The sequence below is a fragment of the Vigna radiata genome, chromosome 5 (assembly GCF_000741045.1).
Source record: "Vigna radiata var. radiata cultivar VC1973A chromosome 5, Vradiata_ver6, whole genome shotgun sequence".
NCBI classification, from domain to species: domain Eukaryota; kingdom Viridiplantae; phylum Streptophyta; class Magnoliopsida; order Fabales; family Fabaceae; genus Vigna; species Vigna radiata.
The window spans coordinates 14010367-14027453 of NC_028355.1; the positions used below are offsets into that span (position 1 = coordinate 14010367).

General features: G+C 35.1%; 2 protein-coding genes across 3 annotated transcripts; one reads left to right on the forward strand and one right to left on the reverse strand.

The window, feature by feature from the left end:
- Window positions 1-558: 558 nt before the first annotated feature.
- Window positions 559-4158, forward strand: LOC106759642 (probable serine/threonine-protein kinase mps1). 2 transcript variants are annotated; one of them, XM_014642924.2, is made up of 6 exons: window positions 559-743; window positions 824-1021; window positions 1163-2139; window positions 2364-2564; window positions 2772-2933; window positions 3177-4158. In XM_014642924.2, the coding sequence occupies exons 1-6, from the start codon at window positions 659-661 to the stop codon at window positions 3750-3752; spliced, it is 2199 nt and encodes a 732-aa protein (XP_014498410.1). In that variant the 5' UTR covers window positions 559-658; the 3' UTR covers window positions 3753-4158. The 2 variants fall into 2 exon arrangements, with proteins under 2 accessions (XP_014498410.1, XP_014498409.1); XM_014642923.2 differs by having other exon boundaries at window positions 560-743; window positions 1100-2139.
- Window positions 4159-6727: 2569 nt separating this feature from the next.
- LOC106762718 (histone-lysine N-methyltransferase ASHR1) lies at window positions 6728-16600 on the reverse strand. Its single transcript, XM_014646760.2, has 14 exons — window positions 16417-16600; window positions 16160-16314; window positions 15884-16018; window positions 15037-15091; window positions 14806-14924; window positions 14515-14603; window positions 14350-14431; window positions 13134-13238; window positions 12934-13024; window positions 12597-12719; window positions 12313-12419; window positions 11690-11759; window positions 11288-11351; window positions 6728-7241 (listed from the first exon to the last, which is right to left on the reverse strand). The coding sequence occupies exons 1-14, from the start codon at window positions 16514-16516 to the stop codon at window positions 7079-7081; spliced, it is 1458 nt and encodes a 485-aa protein (XP_014502246.1). The 5' UTR covers window positions 16517-16600; the 3' UTR covers window positions 6728-7078.
- Between the last annotated feature and the right edge of the window lie 487 nt (window positions 16601-17087).

A 17087-nucleotide genomic window follows, 5' to 3' on the forward strand; every position in this document is an offset into this window, starting at 1 on the left:
ACATGCACCAACCAGATATGTCTTTGCTCGGGCTATTGTCTCTTACACTAGTTGAAAAAAAAAAAAAACTAAAATAGCTTTTATTATTACATCACATATAACTGTTGTCGTTGTCACCTCGGTTTCCATTATTACTGCTGCTACAAAGAAAGAAGAAAAGAGGTAGAGAGAAAATGTGGAAAACAACTCATTCCTAGTTTTTTCTTTTTTCCAAAATACATTTTACGTGTTTCGGACAATTATATGCATTTAAAAAGGTTTGTTATGAAAATCATATCCCAAAAATTTCAGACAACTTGTACCAACAAACTTTTATAATATGTAATTCGAAAATCATATAACAGATAATAAAAGGGTCATTTTGAAAATTCGGGAAGTGCACGAAGAAATTGTGAGGGTGCAGGAAGTAAAAGCTTGTATTTGCAGTGAACATTGTCCAATAAACCCGATATGAAAGTTCACTCCGAACACAGTAATGATTGGGCTTTGAGCAGGCCCGACTTTAGATGTTTAGTAACAAGCCCAAAGGGGCGCTGTTTTAGGAGGCCCATGGAGGAGGAGAAGGAGGAGCGCGAAAGGAAAAATTGAATTTCAATGCAATGGGTGTTGTTCGGGAATTGAAGGGAGAAGCGAATAGAAATGCGGTGGAGACTGCTCCATGGATGGGAAGCCTAACCCGGATTCCTCCTCCCCGGACTTCCTCCGCCACGTTCAAGCCGCCTTGAAACGACACCGTCCACTCGGTCCGTAATCCCCTTTCAGTAGTCCGCACCCACTCATTCAACTCATTTCAAATCTCATTTTTAGGGTTTCTCCTTTTCAGGTTCAATGCAGTCCAATAGCATAAGGCCAAGGCGCACGCTACTTCCACAACGAAAGCTATCCAACACTCCCTCCGACCCCACCAATTCTCAAGAACAAGCTTCTTCCAAGGTCTCACTCAACACCCTCGTCCCTTCCCAAAACCTACACGTTCAGAAGAAAGATCAATTTTCAGTTCACACGAATTCTACTGCGCAGGGTAAAGTGTTATTATATAATGCTCCTCGTGTATTTTGAACACGTCATTGTTATTTCCTGCGACATTTACTTTTTACAGATGCTAAGGCCACCACTGAGTTGGAGAATTTATCGTCTCACATGGGTTCGCTTGGATTCGCAGAAATGGAGTGGGTTGAAGGCAACCAAATTGAAGCATCGTCATCGTCATCATTGCTAGGAGGCAACCAGAAGGGGGATGTTCAGCAGGCTGGCTTTGACGCGAGTTTGAGATGTGACAGTGGAGTGAGTTCCATGTTGCCAAAGAGAAGTGTGGTTACTCAGGATCATTTGCAGCAATTCAGTAGCTTTTTGAGTCAGCCAGCTACCCAGTCTTCGGTTTTGGGACCTTCATGTGCTACAACAACCTCAGTTCATTCAACTTCGGCACCTATGCTAAATTCAACAACACGATATTCTCATTCGCATCTAGACGGTGGCTCAAATGTGACTGCTGAGCCTTTTGGGGAGGTTAATGCTAATCCTCGTCCTGTAACTGAAGGGGTTGTGAAATCAGTAAATGTTTTCCAAAAGGAAACCAACAGAATGTTGATGGATCGGGGAGCAGAAGCTGAAGTGCCGGCCTCTGATCTTGGTATTGGTGATGCAGAATTGGTGTCTAAGGAGAGCAATCGATCTAGGGAGCAACAAGGGGGGATTTTGAAAGAATCTGGAAATTCTAAATATACTTGGGATGATGGTAAAGGGAAAGAGGCTGTGGATGTTGCCACTACACAACCGCAGGTACTACCTCCCACATTCACAACCACATCTTCAGATGTGAAGTTGGAGTCTTCTAAGGTAGAAAAGCGAGAGAAGATTGCAAGTAGTAAAGGTGCATCAGCTCCCCGTAAGAGGACTTATGACCCTGATTTGTTTTTTAAAGTTAATGGAAAGCTTTACCAACGTCTTGGGAAGATAGGTAGTGGTGGAAGCAGTGAGGTACACAAAGTGATTTCATCGGACTGTAGGATATATGCCCTTAAAAAGATCAAGCTCAAGGGTCGTGATTATGCTACTGCATTTGGGTTTTGTCAAGAGATTGAGTATCTCAATAGGCTGAAGGGAAAGGATAACATCATACAGCTCATAGATTATGAGGTACTATTCGTTAGTGACATTTTTCTGACGGGATACTTTACTGTTTTTGCTTTTGGCTATTTTTTTTTCTTCATATCTCTTCGTTTTTTGTGCCCTTGGATTATATAAAGATAAAATGATTTTCTTTTGAGCTGATTTTTGTGTTTGTAGTGTACGGAAAATGTTTTATTTACTTATGTTCTGGTTTATTTTACTTTTATTCAATCAGTCAATTTTGTGATTAGGTGACAGACAAGGCATTACTTGAGGAAGTTATGAAAGGCTCTTTAAGTAATAGAGATGGCCGGGTCAAGGATGATGGATGTATATACATGGTCCTTGAATATGGAGAAATTGATTTGGCTCACATGTTGTCTCAGAAGTGGAAGGAACTGGATGGGAGCCACCGGACCATAGATGAGAACTGGCTTCGATTTTATTGGCAGGTTGAAAAATCCACTATGTATCCTTGTAAATATTACTTCATAGATTTGAAATGATGTTCTTTCAAACTTGTTACCTGTTCTTGCCATTATATGATTATGGACTGCTTGTTCTTTTACTCATCAATTTCCTTCCGTGGAAGTTGGAATTATTTTTTTATATCTGTCGATATAAATTAGCTTAGGCTATTCTTTTGACTCCTTTTGCAGCAAATTCTTCTAGCTGTCAACACTATTCACGAGGAACGTATTGTGCACTCAGACTTGAAGCCAGCTAACTTCCTTCTTGTCAAAGGTTCCCTAAAACTAATTGATTTTGGTATAGCCAAAGCAATAATGAATGACACAACCAACATCCAACGGGATTCACAGGTGATGCTTATTTCCACCTCTTTCTCTACTTTTGATCCACTTGGTAGATGCATACCTTGAGGCTTTAGTCTGCTTCATTATGCAGGCCTATCTTGATTGTTAAATGGTGTGCATTATTGCATATAGGTGATGTAAAAAAAAGAGATTATACGAAATTTTTTGAACTTTTATCCCAATTTTAAGGTGGTGCCAAACTAACTATAAATATTATATTTGAACTTATACTGTGTTAAACTCTTATAGGTGGGTACACTTAGTTACATGTCTCCAGAGGCATTTATGTGTAATGAGACTGATGCGAATGGAAACATCATAAAGTGTGGCCGGTCATCAGATATATGGTCCCTGGGTTGCATCCTTTATCAAATGGTATATGGGAGAACGCCTTTTTCTGATTACAAGACATTTTGGGCCAAATTCAAGGTCATAACAGATCCACATCATGAAATTACGTATGAACCAGTTTCAAACCCATGGCTTTTGGATCTTATGATGAGGTGTTTAACATGGGACCGCAATCAAAGGTGGAGAATACCTCAGCTACTGGAACATCCTTTTCTTGTTCCTCCTGTACCATCTCATCCATCTTTGCCCCAAGATAATAATAGCTGTAAATTGCTACAACATATTTCTGAAACTTGTACATATGACCCAGAGGTATCTGAACTGTGTAGTCAGCTCCAACGGCTTCTAAGTGATTCAGTCGACAAAACAACTCACTCACTAAATTCACGAGATCAACAAATAAAACTGCTGTCCCAAATGTCAGATATGTGTATTCAGCTGCATGAACGTTTGAGAAATACTGGAAACAAGTAGGGTGATGAGGGAAGCTAGTGCGATGGTCAGTGGGTGCTTAATTCTTTTGGTCTCTTAGTTATTTTTCTCCAATCCCAGTTTTTCCATACTCTACTTTTCTTCTCACCTTACACCCCCATCTCGTATATTTTTCTTAACATCGTTCACCTCATTTATCGCTTTCTCTCTTTCCTTGTATCTTCCTTCCCAAAGTGCAGGTGTGAAGAAGTCTTCGTATTTTCATTGATGTAATTTTCTTGGACTTTTCGTGGGTAGGTAGTCTTCTAGGTTGCATTGTATGTATTTCCCATTATTCAGAGTGGGTTAAAATGTGTAGCAAGTGAATTTAGGACAGGACATGTATAAATTTTGTTAGGTGTTCCTGAAGCGCCAAATTAATGAATCGAGTATAGATATTTGTTAAAAACTTTTATTGATGCAACATATTAATGTACATTGGAAAAAAAAAATTAGTAAATTGAACTTAACAAATTGGATTCTTAAAATATGGAAGAGTCAATACGGGTTTTCAACTTGTTGCTAACAGGAAATCAGGAAATGGGTCTTAAATATCTATACTTTTATAATCTTAGCACTTATTTTATATATATATATATTATTAGGTATTTTATTTTATTTGTTTGTTATTATTTTTTATTTTTACTTATTTTATATTTTTCTATTATAAATAGAGTATCTTATTCTTATATTTAATATAAGGAAAATTAATTTCACATATAGTTTTCATTATATTTAATATAGTATTAGTATCATGAATTAGAGTATATTTTAGCAAGATTTGTATTTGTTGGATCTATTATTTATTTGTTATTAGATGGTTATGGAATCACTTGTTAATGTCTAGTTTTATGCACGAGATGAATATGTCTCAATGTGAGGAAATGTGTTGAAAATTCCATATTGATTATACATAAGGTCAATTATATATATATATATATATATATATATATATATATATATATATATATATATATATATATNAATTATATATATATATATATATATATATATATATATATATATATATATATATATATATATATATATATATATATATATATATATATATATATATGAGGTTTGCTAACGCACGTATACAATTTTTTCAGTTGGTATATTTTAACAATGTGTACCGGATTTTAGTAGAAAAAAATACTCTTATATATATCATTTATATATCGTGGATGCTAAGTTTTAAAGTTAAGAGTATTATAATAATTTTCATTCTCAAAATTAAAAAAAAAATCCCTCAAACTCTTACCTCTCTCAATCCTCACAACCCTTTCTCTTTCATCTTTCTCACTCCAACTTTTTCTGTCATTCCTACTGTAACTCAAATTGAAAAAAAAAAAAAGAAACACTTGCCTAATATTTTTTATTAATTTTAATATTTATCTTTAAAACAAAAGTCATGTATACACATCAATAAATAGACTCAATGTATACTGTGATAAAAATATAATGAAATGTGGCATAGATGTACAAATGATGCATGGAAATTCTATGATTTGTGAAGATTTTATCTACCGTGACTTAATTTAAAAATGAAATTTAATAATAATAAGAAGGGAAAATATATAACACAACATCAAAAATCAAATTAGATAAGTGAGGAATGTGGGGTTAAGGATAGACAAGTGTTTCTGATTTTTTTCAATTAGGACTACAGTAGGGAGGACAAGGAGAAAAGGTTGGTGTGAGAGAAACGAAAGAGAAAGGGTTAAGAGAAATGAGGGAGGTGAGTAAGGGTTTGGGTTTTTTTTTTTTTAGTTTTGAGAATGAAAATTATTAAAATACCCTTAACCTTAAAACTTAGAATCCATGATATATAAGGGTATTTTTGTCAACTAAAACCTAGTACACACTAAAAGATACCAACTATAAAAAGGATAATGATATTTAGACAACATTTTTTTGACAACATTTGAACATTGATTACGTGTCAATCTGTGATTGGTCAAAAATTATTCCACAATAATGTTTATGATGCGTTAATAACGCACGCACGCAAAGTTTTGATTGTCTCATTTAGGTGATTATTGTGCCTTTAACGACGCCTTTATCAGAGCTCCTATGTGCTCTCAAAGTTTTGATTGTCTCATTTAGGTGATTATTGTGCCTTTAACGACGCCTTTATCAGAGCTCCTATGTGCTCTCAAAGTTTTGATTGTCTCATTTAGGTGATTATTGTGCCTTTAACGACGCCTTTATCAGAGCTCCTATGTGCTCTCAAAGTTTTGATTGTCTCATTTAGGTGATTATTGTGCCTTTAACGACGCCTTTATCAGAGCTCCTATGTGCTCTCAGCAACCTTCTATATTAGTTGCTTAAGGGAGTCTTATGGGTTGATATTTCCTTTTTTATGTTGTCTTTGCAAATCATTAATAATTTGGTGTCACCCAAATGCAAAAGTAGATATTTTCACTAAATTTTTACAAGAGCTAAGAACCGATTATTTTCTGTAACAAACTTGCTATATATAATTTAAGAAGTGTTAGATATATTATATTATTAGATATTTTAGATAAATATTTTATCTTTATCCTTTATTTTTAATAAATTTATTCTTATTTTTTATTTACATTTTAAACTTAATTTATATTTATTATATTATATATATTATAACTAGAATACTCTGTATATATATTTTATATAAAGATTAATCTCATACATAATTTTTAATATATTGAACACTTAAACATATTTTTATTGATTTTTGTGTTCTAATTAAAGTAGCAAGATGAGGTGAGAAACAAAGGTTACCTTGGTGTGAAAGTTCAAAGTAGGATAATATTTACCAAGCAAGTGGTGACGTAGTTAACACACAAAATAAAAGAAATTGCTCCGTCTAATCCAGCGTTAGATCCAAATTGCATCATTAACACAACAATCACTGCCGTCTCATTAACCTTTACTAGGCGACTATGTATTATAATTCAGAGTGGGTTAGTGAATCAATTTAACAAAAGTCTTGCACAAATAATGTTATGTGAGACAGAAGTGCAGGTTCCGTAGTATTCAAATAAGCAAATTATGCATCTAGATTTACCAAAACCACTCCACATCTTTTCATGTCTAAACATTTCTTGGTGCTACAGTATAATGCAAATTGGGTGAAGGGGGAGTGGAAGATTCGATATGATTCTCCAAATGAAAAAACTAAACTGCAACAAACAAAAGGGGCAGCATACTCCCCCCATCCCAACATACAAAATTAACATTTCATTAGAAGGTATCGTTTTGGTCAGTATTAATATTGGAATAAGGGAAAGGAAGCCATCCATGTATTTGGTAGCTTGTACAAACAGCAGGAGCAAGTTGTTATTCTAGCAGTGTATGGAGGACCATTTGTAAGAGGCTTCAGCACGGGCTTCTTCCAACTTCATCAAAAGGTCCTTCATGAAAGGTGTATTTGTGCCATGAGTAATCCGTAGTATATCCACCGCCTTGGTCAGTGATTTAACAGCTTCCTCTGCCTCTCCCAAATACCTATTTCAGAACAATTAAGCTCAAACAACAAAAATACATTTCTTTTCCTTTTTAGCTTATAGCCTTTTTTTTTTATCCTTACCGTTTTATATCTTTACTTTTCTTTCATTTTTTCTTAATTTTATGCTACCCTCATACTCCTTAGTTACACCTATTCACAATATTTTAACTTTTAATAAAATATTTTACCTTTAAAGAAATTATTACTTAGAAGTAATAAAGAAATGAAAGTTATAATTCCTGAAAAAATATTTGTCTACAAAAAATTCTATGTTTCTTTTTGTATTATTTTATAATTCGGTTACTTTAACAATTAATTTTACTTAACTTAGAACTTAATGAGCCTGGATTTTTTTATTCAAGTTAACTTACTAGTTTTCAAATATAAGTTAATTATTCATTAAATCAGGCTTTAAACTACTAACATCTTAATCAATTCAGTACTAGCTTTTACGCTGAAAGTATACAAAACGTAAAAGTAACTCAAATTTTCACTTCCCTATTTTTAAGAGGAAGGGGATGGTAAATTTACTTTACTTCCACTGGAGGTCAACATGCCCTAAAAAAGTGATTGGCTGTAATGTGATAATATAACACCGCCCCACCATAAGACATTTGTAACTACTATTGGAGAGTGATGAATGATTAAAGTAATTATCAATCTAAAAATGATGGAAAAATTTGTAGTTCTAAGTTGTTTCGGTATAAAATTTAGGGTCTGAGAGACTAACCTGGCGGGTGCAGTTTTGTCACTTTTTGGTTCCTGGAGTGTTCCAATCGCTCGCTCGTCCTAGTGATTGGCCGTTCGCTTTACTTCAATCTTGACCGTCCGGTGATCTTCAAGCTTTGACCGAGAGGGGAGGTACCTGCAATGGCACTCCGACGCCCAAGTTAGGCGTGTATTGTGGAAGAACCTCGGTTCTTAATTTGACGATTCTCAATATAAGAGAGTAGAGAATAGGGTTTTTGTAGAATATGAGTGTTGGATAAGTAGATCGTGAATTGGAAGTGTCACTAAAACGTACCTGACTCGTGGCCCTGACTCTTTATTTATAAATTATCATAAGCTCAATAAAATATAAACAAAATTAGTATAAAAACAACCAAATGAATAAAAACGGTCTTACGAGCACATCTAATCCTGTATATTTGGCCATATATCTTTTAATTAGATATTCCTGAATTATTTTATCCTTATTTGGGCTTTTGGCCCATTTAGACAATCACGGGCTCAATCGCGACTTTTCCTATTCTATTTTATTTTGCATTGACTTTGACTGGATCGCTCGCTCGGTTTTACTAGATAATTGTTCGGTCATAATATCATACCGTATATCATTCCCCAAAGTCCGAGTTAACTGTTCGGCTCCTTTGTTAGGTTAACTGTAGGACTTTGAAGTGGTTCTAATAATGATGTGTCCTTTCTACGCACCCTTTTGTGATGACGTTTCATTTTCAAGTAATAATTTAGCTTTTCTCCCTTTGGGGTAGTGGCAGAGTCGCGAGAACAGAACCGTTAGATCTTCCTTATCTAACGGTGCAAATTTCATAGCGGTTATGTCAGTTTTCTCCATTAATGCAATGGCCTTTTTGAAAAGACTCTGGTTACCCTAACCGTCATTTTTGTGCCTTCACTCGCCGAGAGCCTTTCGAACTCCTTTCATCCTTTGCAAGCATTTTCAACTACTCCTTTTCTTTCAAGTAACCATGGCTTCCCTTGCTAATTTAGATTGTTCTTCGTCACTTGTTGAGGAAAGAGGGCACGGGGACCCGACTGATGCATCGGGGAGTTCTCAAGCTAAGGTCGCCAATGTTATTTCTTCAGTGCTTAGTTGGGAGAGGGCCTTCGTTTGTGGTGGTGTCACCGTTGAGGATCCCGAGAACAAATTTTCTTCTTCCTCTGTTGATTACGAGTGGGCTTCACACGATGTAAGTGAATACCCTAGTGTTTTCGTTAGTAAAGCCGTTTTATTGGATTGGGCAAACAATAGCTATGTCTTCCGAACCCAAGGTTATGGTTTTGCTGTGAAATTAATTTCCTGTAGGGAAGATGAAAGAGTTTTCCACGGTAGAGAGAGCTCCGGGGGGGATTTTTTCTATTTCTATTCGTGCCTAGTTTTTTATATGTATCTTAGGCTACCCTTCACCGCTTTCCAATTGGACGTTTTGAGAACTCTGAATGTAGCCCCTACGCAGCTTCACCCGAACAGTTGGGGCTACATTCAGGCATTCGCCGTCATGTGTCAGACCTTGACTATCCGACCGACAGTCGCTTTATTTCTTTACTTCTTTAGGACACGTCCTAACGCCAAAAGGGGTTGGGTATCTTTGAGTTCCAAACCTAGGAATGCAATTTTGAAACTGTTCACCGAGTCTTTCAAAGATTTCAAAAATCAATTTTTTAAAGTTTCTATCACCGAGTTGGGTCGTCCTTTCTTCTTTCATGAGGATGGTAGCCCTAGGTTCCCTTTATATTGGACCCAAGAACCCCGCACGATGACATCTTGGCCCAAGGAAAAGATGACCGACGCTGAGCTGGAGGCCCTGGGTGTATTGGTTGAGTTGCCCCTGTCTTGAGCATGATGATGTCAATCCGAGGGTGTTTGGTATGTTCTTTTACTGATTGCTTTGACTTATACTATGCTATTTCTGACCTGTATCTTTGTTTGGGATGTACAGAGATTATAGGGATGAGGCCTACACAAGACTGGTTCAACGTAGCCAAAGCCAAGAAACAAAAAGGTGGTTCATCGAGTGGTGTTGTTGTTCTTATTCCCTCAGGTTATTAGGATACCTATTGTGATTGATGACGAACATCCTCCTTCTCCTGAGGAGGCTTTATCAAGGAAGAGGAAAATCAGTCAGGTCGCGGCCGATCCAAAGACTTTGACGAAAGGAAAGGGTACTGCAGGGACGGTGGATGCTGAGGCCGACCGTTCTCTTCCAGGCGGCAGGTGGGATCCCGGTTTCAATCTTAGCCACAAGGTTGAGTTTAATTTTGATTCAGCTGAGCCACAAGTGATGGCAAAAACTACTAAGCAGTTGGGGCTACATTCAGGCGTTCGCCGTCATGTGTCAGACCTTGGCTATCCGACCGACGGTCGCTTTATTTCTTTACTTCTTTAGGACACGTCCTAACGCCAAGAAGGGTTGGATATCTTTGAGTTCTAAACCTAGGACGTTAAAATAATTCAGGAATATCTAATTAAAAGATATATGGCCAGATATACAGGATTAGGTGTGTTGGTAAGACCGTTTTTATTCATTTGGTTGTTTTTATACTAATTCTATTTATATTTTATTGAGCTTATGATAATTTATAAATAGAGAGCCAGGTACATTCTAGTGACACTTCCAATTCACGATCTACTTATCCAACACTCATATTCTACAGAAACCCTATTCTCTACTCTCTTATATTGAGAATCGTCAAATTAAGAACCGAGGTTCTTCCACAATACACACCTAACTTGGGTGTCGGAGTGCCATTGCAGGTACCTCCCCCCTCGGTCAAAGCTTGAAGATCACCGGACGGTCAAGATTGAAGTAAAGCAAGCGGCTAATCACCAGGACGAGCGATCGATTGGAACACTCCAAGAACCAGAAAGTGAAAAAACCGCACCCGTTAGGTTAGTCTCTCGGTCCCTAAATTTTATACCGAAACATAAATTTCAAAACAGAAAAATTTATAGAAGCAAGTCTCTCAAGAACTTATATTTCTTACACAAAACTATGTGGCTAATTATGGGTTGTGTTCATAAGCTTATGAATTTTCATATTTCATTGATTGATGTGATAGAGGTCATTTCCCTTGCTTCCATCATTTTGTACGAATATATATAAGTTTAAGCATAGTTTTACACTTTTAGTAGAGCCTTACGATTTAATTACAATCTTTTGATCCCCATCCTAAGTAAAATCTCAACTTTGATAAAACTAACATGTTATGATATATATATAGAAACTTCTATATTATTTACCCAAATGCGTTCACTAAGGAAAATAATTTAACAAAAACCTCAGTTAAACAGATAAGAGATGCTTACCATTCTAGTTTTCCACAAGTATAATATTGCAATCCAAGCAGAGGGTGAACAGATGGATACACTTCTGCATTTAAGTAAATTGACAAGGAAATGGATATTAATATTAGCAACATATTATGAACTTTTCTATCAGAACATGATGACTTGATGAAATTGAAATGTACTAGGGAGTTTAGTTAACACCACTAGGGAGTTTGGTTAACACCTAAATTACAACCTTGATTTTATTTGCTTTGCTTCCAGAGTACCGTGTGTCACTATTGTTAATAATAAGAATATTCTTTTCCTTTTCATTCAACCGGAATAAATGAAAAAAAAAGTGGAAACAAAAACTGAAGAGCAACTGCAGAATCTCATTATTATGTCATTTACTGTGAATCCACCAAGTTCGGTATAACATACTTTCATAGAATGGAATGGTCAATTTGCAATATGCTAAAGCTTCAGTCCAGTGTTCCAGCTCCATTAATGACTGCAGACAAAAAGCTGTCAAAATTTTAGATCTATTATATGGAGTTCAAACATAAAGTATTGCTTCGTATGGACTATTGTTTAAGTCCAGTCTTCTTTTTTCATGTGGAAACATGCTCCTCATGCAATGATAAAAAAAAAAAAAAAAAAAAAAAAAAGCAGAAGACAGGCATAGATTTTAATTAATAAATTATTAAATGAGTCTATTATTAAATTAAGCAGACTTTGGATATACATGAAGGAGGTAGGCTCCTTTTGTCATGAAGACCTGTGGTATACTATGTGCAGCGTCATACAAAACAGAATATAAATCATATCAATCTGTATTAATTGATTAGTGTTTAATATAATTTAGTGACCGCAAAAGAGCAAGAGAATTTGTTTCTACTGAAAAGTCAAAAATAAGATCTGCATTCACTGAAGAAATCTCCATGAGAATTGTACTAATTAATGCATGTATTTCAAAGTTGAGCTTGATAATCAATATCATCGAGCAAGATATATTAATAAAGGAATAAGAGTAGAGTAGATAAGAACGACAAGCAGGAGCTTACCTTCAAAATCTTCTCTCGAGTTTGCATCAAACTAATTGAGAAAGGATGATAGAGCTTTGTTTGCAGTTTCTCAGTCTTTTTGTAAATGGAAATAACTTCTTGATAACCTATATACAGTCAAGGATTTGACTTCATGAACAACTAGGAATCCCTTTTATGTGCACATGGATCAAGACCACCATAAGGGAGAGAAAAAGAGAGAAAATATTTGAATACAAAAGGAGAAAAGTTTAGGCAATAGCAATGGCAATTATATATATTTTAATAGAAACATTAAAGGATACTGCAAGAGAAAGAAGACTTAGAAGCTGCTTCTTCAGATAGCAATTCAATTTCAGTTATAATTTCCTTTATCTCCTCCTTGCCCATAACTAGTTGGCAACCTTGGCATTGAAATCCTTTCCCATCTTCAAATTTAGCAGATAAAAAACAAACCAAGGTCATTGATAAGAAAGACATAAAAGCACCTGAAAGGTTGGTTATCTATCTTTGATCTCAGTCTTGTTCATAAAGAGGAGGATGTACAAATGTACCATAAGATTTCAAAATCAATAGTCAATAGAACATTATAATGATCCCCTCCAGATACTTCAACATTTATTACAGCCACAGGTTACCTACCGGTTGTTCGAAGCAATAAACCACCACATTTTTCATTTTTGCATCTATATCCTTCTAAAATTGCACTTTCTTGTATATCATCTTTCTGGCCCTTCAAAACTAACGAGACTGAATTAGCTAATAAAACCATGCCAATTTTATGGAAATGTAATAAGTCATGAAAGCCTAAAAAATATATTCCAGATTAATATAACAAGTACCATTTTAGAACAGCGGGGACATGTACAAGTGAATAAATACTGCTCTTTGAGAGCCTTCTGTCGGGTTATTGTGCTTCCAGCAGTCTCTATATAACTTATCACTACCTTAAAACACAGAAAATTGTATTGAACATGATCTGGAAAAGAATATATTATGCAACATCTTCAAGTAATGTTAAATTGAAACTATCGTCGTCTAGTGGATATGACATGACATCTACCCCATCCAAAAAGTTTTTAAGATAAAAACAAAAGGTGCAACTGTTAATCAAGTCCATTAGAGAAATGTAGTTCTTGTCCAGAAAACATAGCAGAGTTAGAGTGTAGCAAATATTGAACAGCTGCTTCACTGTGGAATCAATTAAGAACTGTGAAGTTAAGTAGGTGCCAGTTCTGCACAAGATAAAATAGTGGCAAAAGTAACAAATTAAAACAGGAAGCAGTGTCAAGGCAAAGTTGTCTGATGTTCAAGAAAACTAAAGGTGATTCAACAAAACAATTGGGATTAGGGGCCAAAAGTGGTACTTAAAGTTTGACAACAATTTTGACTTTATCCATATTCAGGTTGAATTTATCATTATTGAATATAGTGAAAAACTATGTATGGAATTAATCTTCTTTGTGTAAAAAATACACATAGGGTACTTTATTTATAATGAAAAAAAAAACCATTTATTTAAATGCACACATTTGATTATATCTTTGATTTGAACTGACCATCTTATTGATACCACACCCACATGGAAATCTTGAAAGACTAAATTACCTTAAAGGTGCCTAGTTTTCCTCCAAAAAACGGCTGCATGAGTTTTGAGTTTTAGCATTAATTAACATAGAAAAGCCACATGTCTTAAATTTTCAATGGATTACTAGAAATAACAATTGTGTCTATGATAGTTTAGCTTCCATTTATATCTACAGTCAAAATGTAGTTATCTAAAAAAAAATCCAGTTAAAAGTGGACACAACTTAGAGAACAATAAGATGAGACATACAGAAAATATATTAAGCTAAGAATGAAGTTTATGTTCACAGAAATACATAAAAGGCTAAAAGACAGGACTTGTGAAACAAAATGCTAAAAATCCCAATTTTCTGCCCAAGCTTGTTTTCAGATTTTATAAATAATACTCAAATGACATTTCTTGCACTACAAACCAATAAAATAAGTATTGCAAATTATAATTGACTTATAATTTAAAAAAGAAACACTTACCTCAATACCTGCGGGTATATGTTGCACAGCACGTACCAATGCTGACCTTCCCTCAAAAACCAACACAGAATTGGGCAAACAACTATATGGTAAAACCAAGATTAGAACACTACCAACAAATAGGATAATGGACACATATATCGGGTCTGTAGAATAAGTGGTTACCTATGATTGATTATGGAAATTACGGGATACAATCCTGTTCCCACAGGTCTTAACTCACTGTCACAAATAGTATGAGCATTACATGCAAACTGCAGGATTAGATCTAAGCTTAGAATGGCATCATCAGAGTCAAATTCATATAAACAGGATCTTATGTCCAAAACAAGTAGGTCTAAATCCACATGAACATAACCTTTTTTATTTGTCATGGAGAGTGCTGCTTGCGATTTTAAATGAGAACAGTTTATAATAATTAAATCAAATGATTTAGGTATAGGATCATCATAAGACCTTAGAAAAATTTTCTGCAATCTCTTTTATATTGATTTCCGGCCATTGCAATATAGAATATACAAGATTAGCCATCTGTGCATAAAGCACCAGCTGCTCCTCTGTGATATCGGACATGTCTTCATGAAAGTGAATGTTAAAAAGAACAATCATCATGAAAAGTACGGAAATGGAGAAAAAACTAAATTCATTTCAATACACTTTCAGTAAAAAGAGTAATAAAAAGGATACGAGCCACTAATGCCTCCACCAAGTTGTAGTTGTCCATAGCAGTGCTTGGGATAACCTAGCAACAGAACGAATAATAAATTTCTCTCTTAAAGCTGGTCAATATTGAATAGGGTTGAAAAATCCTTTCTGAATAAACGGGAGAAACATTTCATAGCCCCAGAAAAGAATTTTAATGATAAGTCATTGAAGGCAAGGTTGAAAATTCTTATGTTAGTACAACTGAATATAGAAATTATGAAAGAAACCAGGATGTTAAGTATCCAACAGAACAGTCAGCAACGAATATAAACATTCTACCAATATTCTTTATAATTACTCTGTTTGGTATCTAATGAAGCAAGCTCCAGTCATATTTGAACTAACTTCCTCTACAAGTTAATCTTCTGGGATTGTAACATTAGCTAATGTGATTGCTAAATGAATAATATAGCCCGTAACTAAGGCCTCCATTTCCAGGGAGAATACAAGAGCATCAAGCATATTTCCAGAATACTAGTTAATGACAAGTATATATACACAGAAAATATAATGGTCTTTGGAAATATAAAAAGAAAACAGGTTTCGAAAAACTGATCTCTCAGCATTTAATTGACTGAAAACGATAAGATTTGCATTTTGGTAACAACAACAACCATTAGGAGAGGCTGACTCCATGAACCACACAAAATCATTTAGCTCAGTTAAAGACTTCACATTTATAACATTGCATTAATAAATGTTTGTACTGACTTCCCAGACATATTCCATTCAGCAATGAAAATGGGGTAAGATATAAATTTCATAATGTAACAAGCAGCTCTGACTTTCGTGCACCAATATATTACTCAAACATTAACTTTTTATATACCTTATCATCTTGCAACTTCCTCCGTAGATAAAGTCTCACCATCAGCCGTATGGATGGCGTGACAGATTTTCTCTTATCCATGTCAAGCCTTGAGAGGACCTCACACTCAAGACGATGCAGCTCCCACTCTGACCTCTGAACAGCATTAAAAAACAAAACAAAAGTTACTGATAGAGCAAATAAATATATTAACCCCATTAGCAATATTTAGAATCAAACACTGTAGGAACTGAATCTATCAATGAAAGAGGAATAAACGATGAAGAAGAACAAGACCTGACATGTGGTTCCGCAATAGTATGCAACATGGCAACGTGAGCACCTTCTAAGGACATTAGATGTAATGAAACATCCATCACACCTTTTAGGGGTGGAAAGTGAGGAGTTTTTTGGAACACAAATGTAAGGTTCTTGGCCTATAATCACATCCCCTGCAATATCAACGACGCATTTGACATTGATTAAACTCATTCAACTCACAAACAAGTAATGAATGAAGCGAGAAAACTTGTTGGAACTAAAGTGAGAGAGACCTGGATAGAAATCCCTTGAAGCGAAGAGAGAACGACCCTTTTCTGGGACGGTGGAAACTGATAAGCTATAATCTTTAAGAGCAATTTGCAGATTCTCCATTGCTGGGTGGAAGGACGGTACCTCTGCGCTCTTCTTTTCCCCCCTCCCTTTGGTTTTAGAGGGTTCGGGTTATTCATCACCTGCAACTCGTTCCGCGGGTAACCTTTCTTAAATTTCCAAAATTGCTAATTACTCCTTATTCTGACACTATTTGCAAAAATCTTTTCCTTGCCCCGTCTCTCCAAATTCACAACAATTATAAAATTTTGTTTATTAAATAAATTACGGATAAAAAAATTCATGACCATAAATCATTTGGATTATCATAAATTATATATACGCGAATTAGATTTTTTTTTTCAAAGAAATTGACAAATATAAGCTTAGATCAATAAGACTGAGTTTAAAAAAAAAAATCATCAAATTATGAATATCCTAAATAATTTTATTGTAAAGAAGATAAATCAAGGAAGTTATCTGAAACTTTAAAAATATAAGCTTGCGAATATTTATATCACACTAGATCCAATTATATTTTAGAGATAAAACATGCCCAAGGACTTATTTTCATGGTTTGTACCACTAAATGCAATATGCTCTTAGGTCCACAAAATTTATGAAATCCAAATAT

Excerpts from the sequence above, each read along its gene's own strand:
- LOC106762718 (XM_014646760.2), bottom strand. The coding sequence starts at position 16,516 with ATGGAGAATCTGCAAATTGCTCTTAAAGATTATAGCTTATCAGTTTCC. Across the intron at positions 16,315-16,416 it reads TTCAAGGGATTTCTATCCAG|GGGATGTGATTATAGGCCAA; the intron begins GTCTCTCTCACT and ends TTGATATTGCAG. Across the intron at positions 16,019-16,159 it reads ATTGCGGAACCACATGTCAG|AGGTCAGAGTGGGAGCTGCA; the intron begins GTCTTGTTCTTC and ends AATGCTGTTCAG.
- LOC106759642 (XM_014642923.2), top strand. The coding sequence starts at position 659 with ATGGATGGGAAGCCTAACCCGGATTCCTCCTCCCCGGACTTCCTCCGC. Across the intron at positions 744-823 it reads GAAACGACACCGTCCACTCG|GTTCAATGCAGTCCAATAGC; the intron begins GTCCGTAATCCC and ends TCTCCTTTTCAG. Across the intron at positions 1,022-1,099 it reads CACGAATTCTACTGCGCAGG|ATGCTAAGGCCACCACTGAG; the intron begins GTAAAGTGTTAT and ends TACTTTTTACAG.